The following is a 21,115-nucleotide window of genomic DNA, read 5'->3' on the forward strand; positions in this document are numbered from 1 at the left end:
GCTATGGGAGCCAGAGGGCGGGGACTCACAGGAATCGGGGGGGGGAGCTGAAAGGGGCGGGGCTATGGGAGCCAGAGGGCGGGGACTCACAGGAATGGGGGGGAGCTGAAAGGGGCGGGGCTATGGGAGCCGGGGGGGAGCTGAAAGGGGCGGGGCTATGGGAGCCAGAGGGCAGGGATTCACAGGAATGGGGGGCTGGAGAATTCTGGGGCTGGGGGGGCAGAGCTGGGACAGGGGGATACTCTGAGTGGGGGGGGGTGAAGGGAAGCAAAGTGCCTGGGGGGGGGGAACGTGGGAAATGTGCAGCCTAGCTGGGGAGGGCACTGGCAGCTCCCCCAGGCTGTGGGGTAGGGAAGGGGGCCCAGCAAGGGGGGGGGGTGTTGGGATCTTCCCCCTCCCCCAGAGCTGGTGACCCAAGCAGGGGGCAGGTGACTTAGGGGGCTCAGAATTTACAAGGCAAATGTCTCCATCCTGTCCCCCACCCTGCGCCCTGTTGCTGCCCAGGACCCAGATTTCCCTGCGAGAGGGGCGTGTGTCTGGGCAGGGTGGGGGTGAATGTGGGTATCAGGCGGTGCTGGGAGGCAGCTGGGGGCCCTTTCAGTGGGGAAGGGAGCTTGGAGCATGAGCCATGTCTCAAGGGGGGGGGGGGTAAATGGAGGGAGGAGCTGCCTGGGAGAGCTGGGCAGCGGCTTGTCTAAAGGGTGAAGGTTGGGGGGGCTGTTACCTTTGCCCTTGGACTTGCAGATTTATTATGGACTTCAGGGTCCCGGGAGCGTCCCAGATCTCCTCTCCCCAAGGGGGCGCCTCAGAGGTGGCTCCTGTACCGCTGGGCCCCGGCTACCTCCCAAAGTCTGTGGCAGCTCCCAAGCTCCCTCCTCTGGCCCTGAGCTTGTGGGCTGGCCCCTTTGGTTCTCATTCCCATCTCTCTACCCTGGGCAGGCTGCTCTGGGGCCATCCCCAGGCTTTGGTTATTTTGTTGTCTGCTCTTACCCAAGTCTCTGGGATTTGTTTTTCAATAATGAGATTTAAAACGGACAATCTTTATTTTAACTGGTGCCCTCCCCCTCTCCCCCGACTTTTGGATTCAGCTCCATGGAGGTTCATTCAGTAAAACAAATGCCTGGCTCTGGTTCCTGCATGAAATCCCAGGCCGCACACTGGGTCTCTGGCTCCACACCGACTGCAGAGGGCCAATAAGTTGAGCATGAGCCGGGTTGGCCTGGGGGCTGCAGGGGCAGCACAGGGAGACATCTACACAGCTTCTTTTTGTGCAAAAACTCCCTCTCGTGCAAGTGCCATTCTTCCTGAAAAAAATGAGGAAGAACGGCTCTTGCGCAAGGTGGGTTTTTTGGAGCAAAAAGGAGCCGACTACACGGCTTTTTTGCGCAAAAGCCTTTTGCGCAAAAACGGCTGCTCATTAATTATGCAAATGAAGTATGGCAATATGCTAATACATGCTGCATTTGCATAGGCCTCTGTGGAAGAGGGAAGCTGTGTAGACATAGCCCGAGTGTCCTCTTGAAAACTTTCTTTAATGGAAACATTTGCTTCTCCAGTTCCATCTCATTCTGGATTTATGTTGTTTGGGGAATTCTTTAAATGACTACGAACCCTTAATGCTTTCCTGTGCCAATGCACGGAAACCTGTCCCTCAGCTGAAACCAGTTCAAAACCCAGTATGTGTCTGGTTTCTATTTCCATCGATTAAAAAAGGGTGTAATGTGAATGCCCATTGGCAGTTCCTTAGGATGGGCTGTGCAGAAGAACAATAAATACATCCAGCTGGGGGAAACCACCCCACCCCTCACTGCCTGGTTTCCACCCCCCACAGCAAGGCAGCTGGGGGAGAGGAGCTTCAGGGCTGCTCCTCACACTGGGCATCTGTTGCATGGCTGGTGCCTCCTTCCCCAAGCAGAACCCAAGGGCATAAAAGTTCCCCCTGAGAACAGTGGTGAGGAGCCTGTGGTGCATGCCGCCCATCAGGGCAATGTGAGTGCAGCCGCCAGGCCTTATGCTAGTGTTGTCACTCCGCAGGCACCGCCCCTGCAGCTCCCAGTGGCCGTGGTTCCCTGTTCCTGGCCAATGGGCTGTGGGAAGTGGAGCCCAGCACAGCCCTGGACCCCTTTGCTTTCCATAGTTACATCTATCTATGGCTGTAAAGCTTTGTGAGTGACAGTATCACTGCCAGTAAATCATTATTCGTTGCTCCCCCTTGTCTGACACCCTCCAACCCCCACTAATTCCGTACAACTGCAAACATCTGAATAGAGAAAAATTGTAACAAACCTACCACTAGAGGAAATCGTTTAAATCAATCGACATTTACAAAATGCTTCACAACAAACATCTGTCCAGCCTGCAAGTCTCTGGGAGAGATTTCTGCCAAGTTCAGTGGTCAGAGCTCCCCCGAGAGACGGGAGACTCTCGTTCAGAGCCGTGTCCCCACCCGAGAGAGGAAGGGGAAATGAGCCCCGGGAGGCTGCTCTGTAGGCAAGCAGACGAGTGGGGCTGAATGTTCTGAGGGACACCACAGAACCACCCCTGCTTCCCATTGGAGGGGGTTTCCTGTGTGGAACAGCACAAGCCCCAGCCTCCAGGAAAAGGGCTCTTAGCTGGGGATCCCCAGCAGCAGCCATGTGGTAGTGGGAGCCAGTTAATTAAAAACAAACACCACCACAAGTGGGAGAAACTAAAAATCTGCTTCATTTGCAAAGGAGGAATAAAGACAGACTCCTGTCCGCACCCCGCTCAGCCTGGCACCTGCTAGAGAGCAGCATTCACACATGGGTGGCTGAAAAGTGGAGAGAACCCCTGAGGGGCCAATACAAAAGGAAACTCTGCGGGTGAGTCTGCACTGAGATAATAGCCCTTTGGCAAGGCTGCAGCTGGCCCAGCTCAGCAGTATACGGCCTGCAGGGCTTGGGTTAGGAGATTAGAAAACTGCAGCCAGAGCAATCCCTCCGGGGTGGTGGTGGTGCAGTGTCAGGGCAGCTCCCCTACCCCATAACTTCCCCTGCTCACCCCACTCAGAGATACTGACCACTGTCATTGCTCAAATCACACAAAGAGCTTGTGGCAAAGGCACCAAAGAACATGGTGAAAATACAATTAAAATTTTGGCAAATGATCATTTGAGTTGTGACGTCTGCACATCTAACTAACCGGATATCAAAGTGTGTGACCCAACAGCCTTCACAAGGAAAGAAAACCCCATGATACAGGGTGGGCCGTTAATCACTTTCACATCCATAGAGTGAAACATCAAGGAATCTTTTAAGTCTCAGAATCAAGGAAATAAATACAATTTACCCATTTTCTTCAGAAATGGCTAAACCTGCTTTACTTCTCATTACTTGACTGTATTAGTTACAAAAGTTCTATATGTCATTATACTAAAATAAAAAAAAGCCCTCAAGTTCCCATGAACACATGAGCTACAGTTGCCCAGAAAAGTCCAGCAGCAACTGTACCCAGAGATGGAACCAGGGCTGTGAAACAGGATGGGACCTTTGGAAAGGTTGCCGACCCCTGATCCAGTGAGTTCTAGCCCATCAGGCAGGAAAAGGACAAATACAAAACACATTTCAGCATAGTCTGGGGTCATATGAGAGTGTCTGGGAATGAGCTAATCTGCCCTCACAGGGCACTAGGGGACTAGCAATCACTCCGCTTAAGGGGGGGCAGAATCCCAGTGCCCCCTCTGGGATTTGGGGAGAGGAGGATTTAGCAGCCTTTCTGCACGTGCCCCTTCCAGGGAACAGCTCTAGGGCAGTGGGGGAGCCCAGCCAAGCGGGGAGATGTATGATGGGGGTGGGAAATGGGTGTTCAGAGAGAAAGTGGGGCCTTGCCCAAGTGTTCTTCTCATAATGTCCATGGCAGGAGGATCCCAGCCGGGTCAGGAAGGGAGAGGGAGAACTTGAGGCAGGCTCGGGGAGCATCTGGAGGAGTTTGTGTCCCATCAGATCAGCAGCCAGGGCTGCAGCTGGCACGAGGGGTGATTGGGGTCCCCTGCTTGAGGTTTGCTCAGACCAGGCAGAGCCAGCGGGTCACTGACCAGTTGATTGTTGGGTGCTGCTGTCTCCTCACTCCAGCACTGGACAGCTGGATCCCTGGGAGCCAAGTGCCACTCATCTGCGTGGAAATTAGGCAGGGTGCTTGGAGAATTTCCCTCATATGTAGAGCAGTCTCAGGCGCCCAGGCTCTAACAGAAGTGTTTTACATGCCAGCTAATGAAATCTGCAGTTTCTTCGCTGGGGGATTTGCTGATTCAGGAGCTGTGTGGATTCTCTGATGCCTACTAAGGTGTGAGGTGTGCCGGAAGCTTTTCCCACAGTCAACGCATTTATATGGTCTCTCCCCTGTGTGGGTTCGCTCATGGACAGTAAGGGCTGATTGCTCAGTGAAACCTTTCCCACATTCAGTACATTTATACGGTCTCTCTCCAGTGTGGGTTCTCTCATGGACAGTAAGGGCTGACTGACGAGTGAAACCTTTCCCACACTCACGGCATTTATATGGTCTCTCTCCTGTATGCACTCTCTGATGGCTAATAAGATATGAAGTCTGACTGAAGCTTTTCCCACAGTCGAAGCACTGATATGGTCTCTCTCCTGTGTGGGTTCTCTCATGTCTAATGAGGGCTGATCGCATAGTGAAACCTTTTGCACACTCAAGGCATTTGTATGGTCTCTCTCCTGTGTGGCTTCTCTCATGGACAGTAAGGGCTGATCGTGTTGTGAAACCTTTCCCACATACATGGCATTTATATGGTCTCTCTCCCGTGTGGATTCTCTCATGGACAATAAGGGCCGATCGCTCAGTGAATCCTTTCCCACACACATGGCATTTATATGGTCTCTCTCCTGTGTGGATTCTCTCATGTACAGTAAGGGCTGATTGCTCAGTGAAATCTTTCTCACACTTGTGGCATTTAAACGGTCTCTCTCCCGTGTGGATTCGCTCATGGACAATAAGGGCTGAGCGCTCAGTAAAATCTTTCCCACATTCATGACATTTGTATGGTCTCTCTCCTGTGTGTACTCTCTGATGAAGAGTAAGGTTTGAACTCTGACTGAAGCTTTTCCCACACTCATGGCACTTGTATGGTCTCTCTCCCGTGTGGGTTCTCACATGTTTAGTGAGGGTTGATCGGTCAGTGAATCCTTTCCCACACTCATGGCATTTATATGGTTTCTCTCCTGTGTGAATTCTCTGATGTACACTGAGGTGTGACCTCTTAATGAAGTTTCTCCCACATTCCAAACATCTATATGGCCTCTCACCTGTGTGGGTTTGCTGATGTATACTAAGGTGTGATCTCAAAGTGAAGCTCTTCCCACACTCAAAGCACGTATGGGATTTTCCTCCCATGTGGATAATCTCATGTTCAATACAGGATGACAGTTCAATCAAACATTTTCGACAGTCAAGGCACTTGCAGAGTCTCTCTCCTGTGTGCCCTCTCTGGGGCAAAATAAGGCCTGACTTCTCACTGATTTTGTTCCCAGTGTCTGAGCATTCACAAGGTTTCTTTTGATTGTGATTTGACTCCTGGACTGGAGTTTCCTTGGGATCCTTGGATCCTCCCCCACATTCAATGGATTCCTCTGCTTTCCTGCTTGGATTGTTCTCCAGCTGCCTCTCTCCCCTGTGTCGATTTTCCCAGGCTTCCCCCTGTTCTACACACTGGGAAAAATCCCCTTTAGCTCCTTCCACAAACGTTCCCTGAGATTCTACTGATTCAGGAGCTTCCTGCTGTCGATTCTTCTTATTGTTCTCCCTCGCTGTTCTATCACCTGCTGGGAGAGAGAGAGAGAGAGAATCCAGGCTATAGTTACTGTCTGTGCTGAGGAGAAGGGACTGACAGGAAAATGGCAAAGACAGAAAGCACCACACAATAATAGTTAAGGAGACTGAGACATTGAATTCTATCTCCACATCCCACTCAAGCATTCCCAGGGAAGAAAACGTAGGGAGGAAACTCTTGACAGATGACAGGATGGCTGGGGAGTTGTGACAGGTATTTGCCAGGATGACACCTGCATTCCTACCTGGGAGATATGGGGCAGAAGTGAGGGCTCTCACTCACTGCTCATTTTTGGTTGTCCCAGCTTTTTCCTGCACTCAACAGAAGGTTTCTGTGTCAGTTTCCCTGACTCCTCACCTGTGCAGGTGCCTCTCAGGATCTCTATTTCTTTGGTAGCCTGGAGATCTGGGACCCACAGCTCTTTCCCTCGTTCTAGCCAGGTGATTAGGTCAGGTTTTGGAATGGAGAATCCTGCACAGGGGTGAAATCAGGCAAGGTGAAGGCACACAGAATCTGGGCAGAGTATATGTCACAAGGAACATTCCCCGAGTTCAATCTGATCCAACATGGGACTATGGTAACTCAGACAACTTGAGCAGCCGCAAACTTCTGGGTCAGAATGGGGTGGGGGATATGACAAAGTCAGAATTGTATTCACTCAGTTATGTTGCATGTGATTTCTACACCATTTAATACTACAGTTTAGCGAATATAACATGCACCCATGTATAACCTGCGGTTTTTCTTTTTTGTATAAAAAAAAAAAACTTGATTACCCGGGGACGTATATAGCCTGTGGGTCCTGCATTCATCCATTCACCACACTCACACCCAGGTCCTGCACAGCCACAGTCAGGCACAACCCACCCTCCTCTGGGTGGGGGAGCAGAGAACGCAGCGCAGGCAAGCTGGCCAGCCTGCGGGAAGGGAGCCCAGGCCCTGTGCAGCCACAGCCAGGTACAACCCACCCTCCTCCAGGCGGGGGAGCTGCTTGTGAGTAAAAATAAACTTGTATACCCCACGGACATGTATACCACATGGGGGGGGGTTGTAAAAACGTGTATAACCCACAGGTTATATACACTAATTTACGGTAACCCTGTGTATGTGCCTATTTCCCTGGGCACTGACCCCTATCTAGATGGAGATGAGAACATGGGGGTGCCTCACTGTTGGAGAATGCCTAGTCCAGCACGTCCACAATGGCCCAGGCTCATGGTAATTTGAGCCTGGAGGGGTGTGTGATCAGGTGACACTTTTTGCCCTGGAGGCAGGACAAAGACTTGAGATGGGGCTGGCTGTAGCCAGGGATGAGCTGAGGAGAGTGGAAGTGAGTCTTGATGGCTATGGGGCAGAGATGAGGGGTGGGGGAAGCAGGGCCTTTGGCTCTGGGCCCCCATCTCCTCATGATGGAGTGTACTGACGGCTCCTGGTTCCTGTGCTAACAAGTCTGTTCTAGGGATGTTAAGAAGTGGGTATTTAACTAATCGTGTAGTCAATAACATTTTTATCAACTACACCAGGGTGTTGAATAGCCCTGGACTACATGATCAGTTGATAAGGGAAGAAGTTATGTTACAGATGCATTGTAGAGGATTATCTGGCCCTCTGACTACTACCCCATGCTACATATCCGTATGGGCACTAATGATACTGCAAGGTGTGATACCGAGTAGATCAAGAGTGACCACAGGGCACTGGGAGTACGGGTGAAGGAGTCTGGAGTGCAGGGAGTGTTCTCTTCAGTCCTTCCTGTCAAAGGTAGGGACCCAGGCAGAGACAGGTGCATCCTGGAGGTGAATTCCTGGCTGCGAAGATGGCATCGCGGGGAGGGCTTTGGCTACCTTAGCCACAGGATGCTATTTCAAGGAGGACTGCTAAACAGGGATGAGGTTCACCTTTTGAGGAAGGGGAAGATTGTATTTGGATGCAGACTGTCTAACCTAGTGAGGAGGGCTTTAAACTAGGATCGACAGGGGCAGGTGACCAAAGCACACAGGCAAGCAAAGAACATGGAGACCTGGGTGTTGGGTCACAAATGGGCTATAATAGCAGAGAAAAAGGGACAAAGCAGCAGAATTAGGAAGCAAGATCAAATCAGTATCTTAGATGCCTCTGAGGAAGTGGGTCTGGCCCACGAAAGCTCATCACCTAATAAACCATCTTGTTAGTCTTTAAAGTGCTACATAGTCCTGTTTTTTATATACAAATACAAGAAGTATGGGTAATAAGCAGGAAGAACTGGAAGTGCTAATAAATAAACATAACTACGACATCATTGGAATCAGAGACTTGATGGAATAATACACACGATTGGAATATTGATATGGAGGGGTAAAGCTTACTGTCACATTATTGGATTTTAAGGGGAGAAGCCAGATCACTGCTGCGCCTCCAATGGGGTGTTTGCCCCAAAATCTATACAAAGGGGGCCATGTGAGGTGTCAAATGAAAGCTTATGTTCTACTGATTCTATGTATGCTATTCATGTACTTATGTTATATCTGTATGTGGAATTATAAATATGTACTCTGTGCTTATGCTGAAAGGTTCTCTGTCTGAGACAGAGCAATAGGCCAGGAACATCCAGTGAATGACTGTACTATTTAGCACAGTTCCAGGGACAATGGCTCTCAAGGTGCCCAAAACATACCTGAGGAATGCGTCTGGAATCTGCAAATCAGTCAGTATCTAATGGCTGCTGACATGGGACACAGGGATAGGTCACTTGGCCATGTGACCTGCGCCTGCTTGGAAGATACCAGGGATGATTATAAAGTGCCATGAAGCAAACTCCGTCATATCTTCAATTCTGCCACTGACCCCAGATGCAGCCTTGCGAGGGACAGCAAGCCGGGAAGGATTGTCACCCGTCCTGACATAGGATGTACACCAGAGACTTTTAAGCTAGAAGTTTGTAACATCTCTGCTGAGAGCCTGCATCAAGAACTTGGTGATTGGTGCATGTCATGTATTTTCTTTAACAACCTTACTCTCCATCTTGTCTTTTTTTAATAAACCTTTAGATTTTTTTATTCTAAAGGATTGGCCCAGCATGATCTTGTGGGTAAATTGACTGGGAACTGTGGCTGGTCTTTTGGGATCAGGAGAACCCATTCAGGGCAGGTGAGATTGGGTTCTATAACCCCTCATCTGTGTTTCGGCCCAGGGCTGATTGTGGCACAGGGAGAGCTGATTGTGGCACAGGGAGAGCTGGGGTATCACAGAGGTTTTGCTTGTGAGGCTTCCTGCTGGCTGGATTAGCAGATGAAGTGCTCGGTGTGACTGGTTTGTGGCCTATTTGGGAAAGGCCTCCAGTCAGGGGCTGTGAGAAGCCCTGATTTTGAGTAATTTGCCCTGAGCAGACACCCTCAGTAGTGCCCAGGCTCGGCCCGGTCCGTCACACTCAGGAAGGATAGGTGGGGAAAAAAGGGTAGAGGTGCTGCCTTATATACTAAAAATGTATACAGTTGGACTGAGGTGTAGATGAACGTAGGAGACAGATGTGTTGAGAGTTTCTGGGTTAGGTTAAAAGGGATAAAAAAACAGGGATGATGTCATGCTAGGGGTCTACTACAGACCACCTACCCAGGTGGAAGAGGTGGATGAGACATTTTAAACAACTAACAAAATCATCCAAAGCACAGGATTTGGTGGTGATGGGGGACTTCAACTATCCAGACATGTGCTGGGAAACTAAAATAGCAGGGCACAGACTATCCAATAAGTTATTGGACTGCATTGAAGACAACTGTTTATTTCAGATGGTTGAAAAAGCTACTGGGGGGGAAGCTGTTCTAGATTTGATTTTAACAAATAGGAAGAAACTGGTAGAGAATTTGAAAGTAGAAGGCAGCTTCAGTGAAAGTGATCATGAAATCACAGAGTTCATGATTCTAAGGAATGGTAAAAGGGAGAACAGAAAAATAGAGATAATGGTTTTCAGGAAGACAGATTTTGGTAAGCTAAGAGCAGGTAAGTAAGGGTCCCATGGGAAGCAAGACTAAGGGGGAAAACAACTGACGAAAGTTGGCAGTTTTTCAAAGGGACATTATTAAGGGCCCAAAAGCAAGATATTCCACTGCGGAGGAAAAAATAGAAAATGTGGCAAAAAAATGACTTGGCTTAACCAGGAGATCTTGCATGATCTAAAAATCAAAAAGGAGTAATGTAAAAAGTGAAAACTAGGATAAAGTACAAAGGATGAATATAAGCAAACAACACTGGTATGCAAGGGCAAGATTAGAAAGGCAAAGGTATAAAATGAGCTCAAACTAGACAGACAAAAAGGGTATCAAGAAGACTTTCTATAAATATATTAGAAGCAAGAGGAAGACCAAGGACAAGATAGGCCCATTACTCAGTGAGGAGGGAGAAACAGTAACCGGAAACTTGGAAATGGCAGAGGTGCTTAATGACTTTTGTTTCAGTTTTCACCAAGAAGTCTGATGATGAAGGAATGCCTAACATAGTGAATGCTATTGGGAATGGGGTAGGTTTAAAAGATCAAATAAAAAAAAGGAACAAGTTAAAAATCATTTAGAAAAGTTATATTTCTGCAAGTCATTAGTGTCTGATGAAATGCATCCTAGAATACTCAAGGAGCTGATAGAGGAAGTATCTGAGCCTTTAGCTATCATCTTTGAAAAATCATGGAGCGATTCCAGAATATTGGAAAAGGGCACATATAGTGTCCATCTAGAAAAATGGAAATAAGAACAACCCAGGAAACTACAGGCCAGTCAGTTTAACTTCTATGCCAGGAAAGATAATGGAGCAAGTACTGTATTTTCTGGCGTATAAGACTACTTTTTATACTAAAAAACATCCCCCAAAAATCGGGGGTCGTCTTATACGCCGGGTATAAACATACTGTAGCTTCGGCTACATACAGAACATCCCTGTGCTGATACTGTATGTACCGCACTGAGCCAATCACGGCAAGCGGTGTCATCTATTAATGCATACAAAGCCTGCTCGGATTGGCTGAGTCAGAGAGGCGGGCTATTACAACCTTTGCCAATCCGAGCAGGCTTTGTATGCATTCATAGAATACACCGCTTGCCGGGATTGGCTCAGCGCGGTACATACAGTATCAGCACAGGGACGTTCTGTATGTAGCCAAAGCTACAGTACTGTATTAGGGCACATCCAGCGGGCTGGTGTTTTTAAATGGTATTGCCTCAGAAGTGGGGGGTAGTCTTATACGGCGAGTATAGGCCAAAACCTATGTTTTAACTGGAAAATTAGGGGGTCGTCTTATACGCCCAGTCGCCTTATACGCCGGAAAATACGGTAATCAAGGAATTCATCTGCAAACACCGGGAAGATAAGAAGATAATAGATAACAGTCAGCATGGATTTGTAAAGAACAAAACATGTCAAACCAATCTGGCCTCAAAGATAAATCATCTAATAAAAGGCATGGTAAAAACCCACTTGTAAGAGACTTTATGATAATGTTACTGTTTAATCCTGGGATAAATTTAAGGTTCATAAGTAACCCTGTAAGAATGTATATGATTATCTTTTGGAAAAGGAAGAGCCTTTAAGCATGCTGGAATAGTAGTTGGAAACACACCTGGTCTGCAGCATAAGAAGAAAACTGAAGTACATCACCTAATTAATTTAACAGTGGGATAATTCATCCTAGACCAGGTGTGGGCAATAATTTTTTTTTTTTTTAAACAAGGGGCCACTCTAGAAGGGGCAGGGCCAGGATACTTCTCTGCTTCCCCACACACAGACCATGATTGGTCTGATGGTGGGGGAGCACATGAAGTCTTTGCCCCCTCCCCCCTCAGCCCATGCCCCAGCAGTGGGAGGAGACTTCGCGTGCTCCCACTTCTGCCTCCAGGACAATCAGGGCTTAGGAAGCCTCCCCCGCCTGCTACTTCCACCTTAACCACAAGACTCCTTATCCCTAGCAAAGAAAGCTAGTGGATTGGTTTCACATGATTTGTTCTTTACAAATCCATGCTGGCTGTTACCTATCTCCTTCTTAACTTCCAAGTGTTTGCAGATGAATTCCTTTAATTACTTGCTTTATTATCTTTCCTGGCACAGACATTAAACTGAGTGGCTTGTACTTTCCTGGGTTGTTCTTATTTCCCTTTTTATAGATGGGCACTATATTTGCCCTTTTCCAGTCTTCTGGAATCTGTCCTGTCTTCCATGATTTTTCAAAGATAATAACTACAGGCTCAGATACCTCCTCTATCAGCTCCTTGAGTAGTCTAGGATGCATTTAATCAGGCACACGTGACTTGCAGACATCTAACTTTTCTAAGTGATTTTTAACTTTTTCTTTTTTCTTTTATCTTATAAACCCATCCCTTTCTCTCTAACATTCACTATGTTAGACATTCCTTGGTGAAGACCGAAACAAAGAAGTCATTAAGTACCTCTGCCATTTCCAAGTTTCCTGTTATTGTTTCTCCCTCCTCACTGACCAGTGGGCTTATGGAAAGTAGTGATAGTTGTGTAAATTTACATACTAAAATAGATAAAGGAGTGTAACTGCTGCCAAATCACTGTCACTCAGAACATTGTGTTGGGGGTCTGAGATAAACATGAGGGGGTGATAAAGTGGTCCCACTTACTCCATCCTCTCGAGTTTCCTTCTTCCAACAGGACACACTCACCTGCAGTAAAGGTGTATCCCCCGCCCCGCCAGGGGAATGGCCCAGCTGATTCCCCAGGGAAGCTGAGCACTCTGCTGCACTGTGTACAGTATAACCAAGTCTCCCTCATGGCCCGTTCCATCCCTCCCGTCCCAGGGCAGGTCAGGAACACACTTCTCAGAAGGGGAGCTCCAGTGAGGGCTGGCAGGTCTGACATCGAGGCCCACAGGCAGGGCTCAGACTGCAGCTGCCACATGGCAGGTCACTAGAACTTGGAGAGAAAGGACCCAGCAGAGCTCTAGCTCCTCATGGGCTCTGTCCACAAAACTCCTGGCTGGGGGCTCGGCTCGCCCTGCTCTTTGGCTTGGATGCTCTACTTGAACCAGAAATAGGAGGAGGAAGTAGTCAGATCAGCTAAGTGAGTCCTTGGCTGGCTGCTTCAGACCCTGCTAGGGGGTACCTTGTGGGCACTAACAGCAGCTGGATCAAGCCCCGACAAACCTGGAGCCGTTCTTGCTTGGGCTCTTCCACTGACACCTTCACCAAGACAGAAAATGTGCAAGATGGAGGGAAAGCACATTGGCTGTGGGAAGAGCAGCACCATTGTTATGATCCTGAACCTGCTTCCCCTGGGAGGGACCATGGAGGGGACAGTCTCTCACACAGGAGCCAGGATCACTGGGGCTCATACTCCTGATATTGGCAGGGAAGAGAACATTGAGGGGCCTGAACCAAACCTAACCCAGCTGCTCCAGAGCCCACCCAGCTTCTGATACCTGAGGGGACAGGAATCCTTACCCAGCCAGCTCACGGCCTCATAATTCTCCTGCATCACATCCCAATAGAGGGCTCTCTGACCTGGGTCCAGCAGAGCCCATTCCTCCTCAGAGAAATACACAGCCACCTCCTCGAAGGTCACTGGTTCCACCACAGCCATTTCTTTTCCCTGGCTTTGCAGGCCATGGGCTGAGCTGGAGACAAATATAGCTGTTCTGTAGCCTGTCAGGGGGAGAAGGGCAATTGGAGACATTTCAGAAGGGGCTTTAATCCTTTCCATACCACCATTCTCCCCAGAATCTGTCCCTGGTGACAGGCATACTAGTACTGGACATTTTGGGCAAATGTTTGAGTCTAGATATTCCATAAACAGCGCATACAAGTTAGATCCCAAAACCACATTCATTTATCTCAATACCTGGCTTGAATTATAACATTACTGCACCTGCAACAATGGGATTCAGTTTGGTGTATCCAGTGTTTCTTATAAACAAGCTGCACATTCACATGTCTGTGTTGTAGTTGTTTAAATTTAGGCTGCTGTATTTAAAACCCCTAATATTCATCCATTTATTTGCAGCACAGAGCTTGGTTCTTTCATCTGACAGGCAAATTATAAATCCTCTCCCCAACAGAAATTAAGTGACGATAATAAGACTATGCAGATGCTTATTTTTAAACATGTGCACTGAGGCTGTGTCCAGACTCAGGGGTTTTTTCGAAAAAAGTAGCCTTTTTTCGAAAAAACTTCCCCTGCGTCGACTCAAGCCGCGTTCTTTCGAAATTAAATCGAAAGAACGTGGCTTTTCTTTCGATGGCGGTAAACCTCATTTCACGAGGAAGAACGCCTTCTTTTGAAAGTTCCTCTTTCGAAAGAAGGCGTTCTTCAATGTAAATAGGGCTTCTTCAAAAGAGAGCATCCAGACTCACTGGATGCTTTCTTTCGAAAAAGCAAGCCGCTTTTTCGAAAGTTCAACGTGCAGTCTAGACGCTCTCTTTCGAAAGAGGCTCTTTCGAAAGTATCTTTCGAAAGAGCCTCTTTCGAAAGAGGCTTGCAGTCTAGACATAGCCTAAGAGTTTGCAGGCTGAGATCCTAAAATTCATGGATTCATGGGATCAGAAGATATCCTTAGTCATGCAGTCTGACCTCCTCTGTGGCACAAGCCATTAAACTTAACCCAGCTATCTAGGCACAAATCTCTGTTTCCCCAAAGAATGTTTTCTAAAGAGTCGTCCAGTGTTGATTTGAAGACATCAAGAGATGGAGAATCCACAATATCCTGTGACCATTTGTTTCAGTGACTAATCCTCTTCCCCATCAAACATTTGTGCCTCCTTTCTAACCTGAAATTGTCTGGCTTCAGCTTTCAGTTATTGGTTCTCGCTGAGCTGTCTTCATTAGACTCAGGAGCCCTTGGGGATCCAGCAGTTTCTCTCCATGAACAGACTGATACAGTGGAAGCCAGTCAGCTCTCAGCCTATTTATTGTTTTAAATTAAACTAACCCCATATTGAAACTGAACTGACAGAGCAGTGAAATAGCCAAGACTGAAGGTGCTTTACATTGTGTGCTTTACCTTCACACCTTTAGCATTATACCCCATATACCAGTGTTTCTCAAAGTGGTTCAGGGACTCACTCTGAGAAACTCACTAATGGGTCGCTCCAGGTTGTTTACTTACTGGCTCCACAGCCATGGAGTCTCACAGCTCCCATTGGCTGCGGTTAGCTGTTTACAGCCAAGGGGGAACAGGGGAAGCATTGTGACCTGGGCCACTGCTAAGCTGTGTGTTTTACAAACATAGGTGAACATGCATTAGCTGTTCCCCTGCAGAGAACCAGGGGGGAGATACCTCTGGTGAGGTCAGCACAGTATCCTGGACCCTTTCAAAAAAGATAATTTATTTTAAAAACCCTGGAATTTGGTAACACAGAACAGTAGGGCTGTCAGAGTGAAGAGCACCATTGGAATGTATTGTTACAATAGATGTAGCACACAGAAGAACTATGAAACTGAAATATGTGGTTTGAAGTACAAGTATATGAGTATAAATCCAAATATTTATATATGCAATAAAAAAAGTAATAGAAAATGTAAGTGTGTACTTCAGTGTTTGTAGGATGGGGAATTACTTATAGAAATATAGAAGTTTTCAAGTACAAAATTATTTTCAACAATATCTCAGTGGTTTGACATTTAATCATCTAACCTGTAGTAAATATTCAGAAAGCAAAACCTACCCAAGTGGCAAGTGATGTGAAAAAGCACTAGGGTTACAGTGACCATATTTCCCTTTGTTGAATACTGGACACCTGATAAAACTGTTTATATTCAAGAGAGCTCAACGGAAATCAATCAGAACCAAGCAGTACACAGATTCAAATTAACAGCAAATCCCTGTTAAACATAATGGCTACGTCTACACTGGCCCCTTTTCCGAAAGGGGCATGTTAATTTCACAGATCGTAATAGGGAAATCTGCGGGGGATTTAAATATCCCCCGCGGCATTTAAATAAAAATGTCCGCCGCTTTTTTCCGGCTTTTAGAAAAGCCGGAAAAGAGCGTCTACACTGGCCCCGATCCTCCGGAAAAAAAGCCCTTTTCCGGAGGATCTTCAAAGTAGGAATAAGATCCTCCGGAAAAGGGCTTTTTTTCCGGAGGATCGGGGCCAGTGTAGACGCTCTTTTCCGGCTTTTCTAAAAGCCGGAAAAAAGCGGCGGACATTTTCATTTAAATGCCGCGGGGGATATTTAAATCCCCCGCGGATTTCCCTATTACGATCTGTGAAATTAACATGCCCCTTTCGGAAAAGGGGCCGGTGTAGATGAGCCCAATTACTGTTTAGCTGGAGCCTTCTTATCTTTAAGGCTTTAGGGTTCAAAAGGGAGTGGGGGACACCCCCTACTTACACCTCTCTCACACGACCGAGGTGTCTGATAGAACTGACCCTGGAGCTCTCCTCTGAGCCAAGTCTGGCAAGGAGGGAGGACACACTCCCCTCTCCTGGTACCTGGAATCACATCTCCCTGAGGTAATACATGGGCAGGGCCATACTCCACAGGGGGAGATGAAGGAACAGGGGGGCTATGAGGCATGAAGGGGCCAAGCAGGGAGAAGGCAGCAAGAGGGGGAGAATGGAAAGGACCAATGGGTGGGCAGCTGCCGTCTGGTTCCTGGTCACACTGACCAGCCATTGCAGCTGGCAGTGCAGTTAGCACACAACAGGAAGGGGATGTGGAGGGGCCCTCCTGCTGGCTGATGCTGACATGAAGCACAGGCTGCGCTGATGGACCAACTGGGGGAGCAGCCACTGGACCCCCTACTCCCTGTTGATGGGTGGGCAGCTGGTGAGTGGCCATGTGGCGGCGGCAGCAGGACCCGCAAGCACTGATGAGGAGGGAGACAGAAAATACAGGACAATTTGCCCATTTTTAAGAAAGAGTCAACATGCTGCAGCAGGGCTTTAATCTGGGGCATCTGCTCATCCTCACTAGGGTGTTGGGCACATGGCAAAACAGCAGCTAGCACAGGCAGCCCTTAGCCACTGAATCTCACCCCCTGTTGCAGAGTCCTGCCTCTCGGGTAGGGAAAAGGCACCTTCTCCAGGTACTGGCCACCCACACAGCCCTGGCAAGTGGGCACTGCCACCCCCTATCCTGGCAGGGAGGGAAAAAACCCTCTCCCTCCCCCCATCCATATTTTTACAAACACTGCAAATGCTGCCCCCACTGGGGTACTTTTTTGGAAGTGCCCAGATTCTGTTCTTAACTCCACTGCCTGTCCCAATTTTGCCCTGTGGCCCCTGTCTTGGCCCTGCAGCCAGTTGTGTGATCTGCCCCCCCATACAGTCAGTTTGGCCCCTGCATAGAGTTTGCCTCCCCTGCAATTTCATGCATCAATTTCCTTCAATAAACTTATGGGTGGGGAACCTTTTTTTGGGTTGGGGGCCAATGACCCACAGAAAAATCAGTCAGGGGTTGCACACAAGTGAGAAACAAATGAATAAATAACCCCTCACTGATGTGGCCCCTGACTTGAAAAGCAGACACTCCCCATTTTCCCCTCACACACCAGAGCTTAGGGGGGCCCAACCTGGTAGATTTTGTGTGTTCCAGCCCCACGGGGAGTGGCGGGGGGCTAGAAAGTCAGTGCAGGCTCCCCAATGCTGAGGGGAAGGGTCCCTGAGCTTCGGTGGCTAGATCCAGGCAAGCTGGGGACACCTCCAGCCCCCAGGCCGGAAGTTACCCACCTCTGCTTTATAGTGTGAGACAGGCAGCTTTACGCAGACACAGAAGCGGATCCAGGATTCTTTAGATCCTAAAACCAGGTCTAGCTATGGCCATGTGTGGAAGGGGCTGTTATCTAAAACATTTCCCTGCATTCACCCCTTTAGCAGGCTGTCATGATTATGAGGGTTAGCCAGAAGCCTGGGGATTAAGGGGTTAACTACACCTAGCCAGGTGGAGTGGCCAATAGGAATGTAGGTAGGACTTTCAAACTGGGACAAAGGAACTTGGATTTTTTCCTCTTTTGTCTCTTGGGGAGAGTCCTCTGCAGCTATAGGGAGGGACAAGCATGTCTCTCTCTCTCCAAGAAACAATTCTTCACTTTCTGTAAGTAGGGTAAAGTTTAGGTAGTTTCGTTGGGTATGGGATCTGATATCTGGCACTGCTTAAGAGATGCTTGGCTTTTCTTTTTAACTAAGTTCTAGCCCATGGTGTAATTCCTTCATGAGTATATTTTGTTACCTTTCCATCTGATCCTTATGCTTGCAACAGGAATATTGTTGTAATAATAAAAGTTTTCTCTTTTCTTTTCATTAACCTGGCTTTGGTTACTTGTGTGTCCTGATTTTTATAATAGGGGTGAGATTTCCCAAATGATCTTTCCCCTAATCTCGTTATTAATATTTGGGTGGTGGCAGCAGAAGTTTTATTCCAAAAATCTAGGTTTTTAAGATTTTGGGGGAAGTTTTATACCAAAGCCTGGTAGATAAGGCTTTGGGGTACACTTGCTGACCCCCACTTCTGCATTTATCATGCCAGAGTGGGGAAGGAGCCATGACACAGGCAAATCCACCTTATGCAGCAGGGAAGCCAGTACCTGGGGGACATTGTGCCATTCAGATCACAGCCCTGGGAAGAGGCCCTGAGATACCCTAGAAATGGGAAACACTCCACACCTGCCCCACTTGCTGGTTTTGCAAACACTGCAGATGGCTCCTCCCCCTACCCTGTCACTTCCATCCCCTCTGCCCCATTTGACCCCTGAACAGCCCTCCCTCCTACCATTGCCCCTCACATACAGGGCTGTAGTGACATGAGCTTCTGGTCTCAGATTTCACTCCTTAAGGCTGCTGGGGGGGGGGGGGGGGGAGAAGTAGCAGGTAAACTCCGCTGCTGCAGCAAAACAGAGGGCAAAGCACCAGTACACGTAGAGCAGAAGGGGTAAAAACAATAACCCTAGTGGGAATGAGGCACCAAAGTGTGACTGTGGCAGAGGGGCTTTTTAAATTTGTTTAAACCCGATTTTGTTTTAATTTACAAAAAATAAAAAATAAAATAAAAAAAACAGCAACTGAGCATGCTCAGTAGCTCTGCTGAAGCCACTGCCCTTTGCCCTACTATGGATAAGTTTCTGCTAACTACATTTTACAGGGGGTTAAAAATGGAAAAAAGGGGGCTAAAGAGAGAACATGAAGTCTCATAACATTTCACAGATTTGTCTTTTCTGCTGTCCATGAATCACTGAACCACACTCCCATCACTGTATCCCATTTGAATTGTACCTAAGCTTTGCTCCTTTGCAAATGTTATTTCTATTACTTTTATTACTCTGTGCAATGCTTGTCATGTACTATTTGTTTTTGTTTTAATAGCTAATGCTCAGAAACACATAAGTACATAGTAGTTACAGATTTTAGCAATTTTTTCTGTGATTCTCTTATAGCGTTTGCAACCTTTTATTTTTTATTGTTATAGCCCTGCCTTCTTGAGGGCAAAATATCCAGCCATGCACGCTAATGAAAAACCTTCCCACTATCCTCCCTCCCAGTGTCTGCTTGAATCAAAGCCAATCATCAGAGAAGGGGGAAGGCACACCTACCCCCTACCCCTAAAAAAAGCTCTCAGAGCCTCATGTGCATCATTCTATTCATATACAGAATGAAGAACACAAAGTCCAACACAAGAACTGCACTGAACTCTGGGACACAGAAAGCAGGGTAGCATGGCCTGATGGGAAATCCCTGCTCCAGATGGTAATGACCCCTTGCCTACTCGCATCCAAATCACTATCAGGCTAATTCTAGGGAAAAAATCCTCTACCATATCCAAAATACTAAAGCTGTCTAATTGAATTATGAGGTCTCTCTAAGGCAGTGATGGAGAACCTACGACCCACAGGCTGGGCTGCTTTGGACTCCCTCCCGCCCCCTGCAACAGGGCAACTTGGCACCGGTGCTCAAGCCATGCTGGGGAGGGGCTCTGAGGCTTGTTGCCGTCTCTACCCCTTGTGGCTGGAGCACCAGCACATCTTGTCCTGCTGCAGGGGGCCAAGGACCCTGAGCTTCATGGGCTGGATCCTGTGCTGCATGCTGTTGTATATAGCTCATACTGCAGAGCCCGCCGCCAACCAGCATCAGGAGCGGGTCCCACAGTTAGGAGCTGGTGCGCACTTAGAGAGCACTCTCAGCGTGCACCGGCTTGCAGCTCCCAACCCTGCTCCAGGGCAGCCCAACGTGCTGCAGGCTCCGCAGTACAAAGCTGCACAATCTGCAGTGCATGTAGCTGTGTAACTGGTAGGATTTTTAACAGTCACATGCTTACATTTTATCCGGAGTTTATCTCCCTAATATACATCCATTTGCACACCTCTGGGAGGTGTCCCAGGTAATCAGTCCCCTATCCCATGCTGACCAGACCTTGCAGACCCACACCCTCCCAGACCCTGCACCTCCACCCGCAGCCCGCTCTTGAACCCCAATTCCTGCCCAGACCGCCCACCTTCACCCTGATCCTGTACCCTATGCCCCAGCCAGATCCTGAATCTCCACTACCCCAAGCCCGCTCCTGCACCGACATCCTGCCTAGATCCAACCCCTGCACATCCCCACCCCAGCCTGCTCTCCAATGGCTGCTTACAGCTCACCGAACCCTTTAGTTTTTATCAAGCCCCAGAGCCGAATGTACCACAACATCTGTTATCAGCCCTGAGCCCCAGAAGAGTGAACCTGGACGTTTGGGGAAGCCCTTAGCCAGGGGTGGGGCACCTCCGGCCCAGGGTGCAGCCCAGATCGCCTGGATGCGCCCTTAGGCAGGTGCATGGTCTGATGGATTGGAAAGAGCATCCCAGCTGTGGCAAAAACTTCGGGAGCCCCCCCCAGCAAACGTCATCGCCCTCCCCCCCTCAGCAAACGTCATCGCCCCGCCCACCGCGTCACCAGGCTGGAGACGGTGTCACGTGATCTCTGACACACACACACACACACACACGTGTGACAAGGAGCCCCCCCCCATACCCTCACACGCAGCCAGTGATTTGGGTCCCAGGGCAAAACCTCCCTTCCCCCATTACCCTCCCCCAGCGATTTATCAACCCCCCCCAAGTCCCCACAGCCCCTTATCGCCCCCCCCCCGTCTGACACTTCACCTGCCCTGCCCCCCCGTCTCACCTCGGCTCCTCCGATTTCTCCCCACCCCCGGCGCTGACGGGGACCGGAAGCCGCAGCGCGGCGAGTAACGACACTAACGGCTCCCTCCGAATTCTCGTCTCGGGGCGCGCGCGGCGCTAGCGCGGGGGGGGGGAGGGGAGAGAGCTGCTACCTCCCTCTGCCCGCGCGCAGAGTCAGACGCTACGGCGGGCTCGGCCCTAGTGGGCGGGGCCTGAGGAGGGGCAGGAAGTGACTA

The 21,115-nt window shown here is 48.7% G+C and overlaps 1 protein-coding gene across 6 annotated transcripts; it reads right to left on the reverse strand.

Moving 5' to 3' along the window:
- Nucleotides 1-3,174: 3,174 nt before the first annotated feature.
- On the reverse strand, nt 3,175-21,057 carry LOC106732075 (uncharacterized). Of its 6 annotated transcripts, none has more exons than XM_075913969.1 (4): nt 20,881-21,057; nt 13,288-13,428; nt 6,164-6,277; nt 3,175-5,798 (listed from the first exon to the last, which is right to left on the reverse strand). In XM_075913969.1, exons 2-4 carry the CDS (start codon nt 13,364-13,366, stop codon nt 4,216-4,218), a joined length of 1,776 nt encoding a protein of 591 aa, XP_075770084.1. In that variant the 5' UTR covers nt 13,367-13,428; nt 20,881-21,057; the 3' UTR covers nt 3,175-4,215. The 6 variants fall into 6 exon arrangements, with proteins under 6 accessions (XP_075770084.1, XP_075770082.1, XP_075770085.1 ...); XM_075913967.1 differs by having other exon boundaries at nt 13,228-13,428; XM_075913970.1 differs by having other exon boundaries at nt 3,175-5,795; nt 20,881-21,056.
- Nucleotides 21,058-21,115: the final 58 nt, after the last annotated feature.

This window comes from Pelodiscus sinensis, chromosome 32, assembly GCF_049634645.1.
Source record: "Pelodiscus sinensis isolate JC-2024 chromosome 32, ASM4963464v1, whole genome shotgun sequence".
Lineage (NCBI taxonomy): Eukaryota > Metazoa > Chordata > Testudines > Trionychidae > Pelodiscus > Pelodiscus sinensis.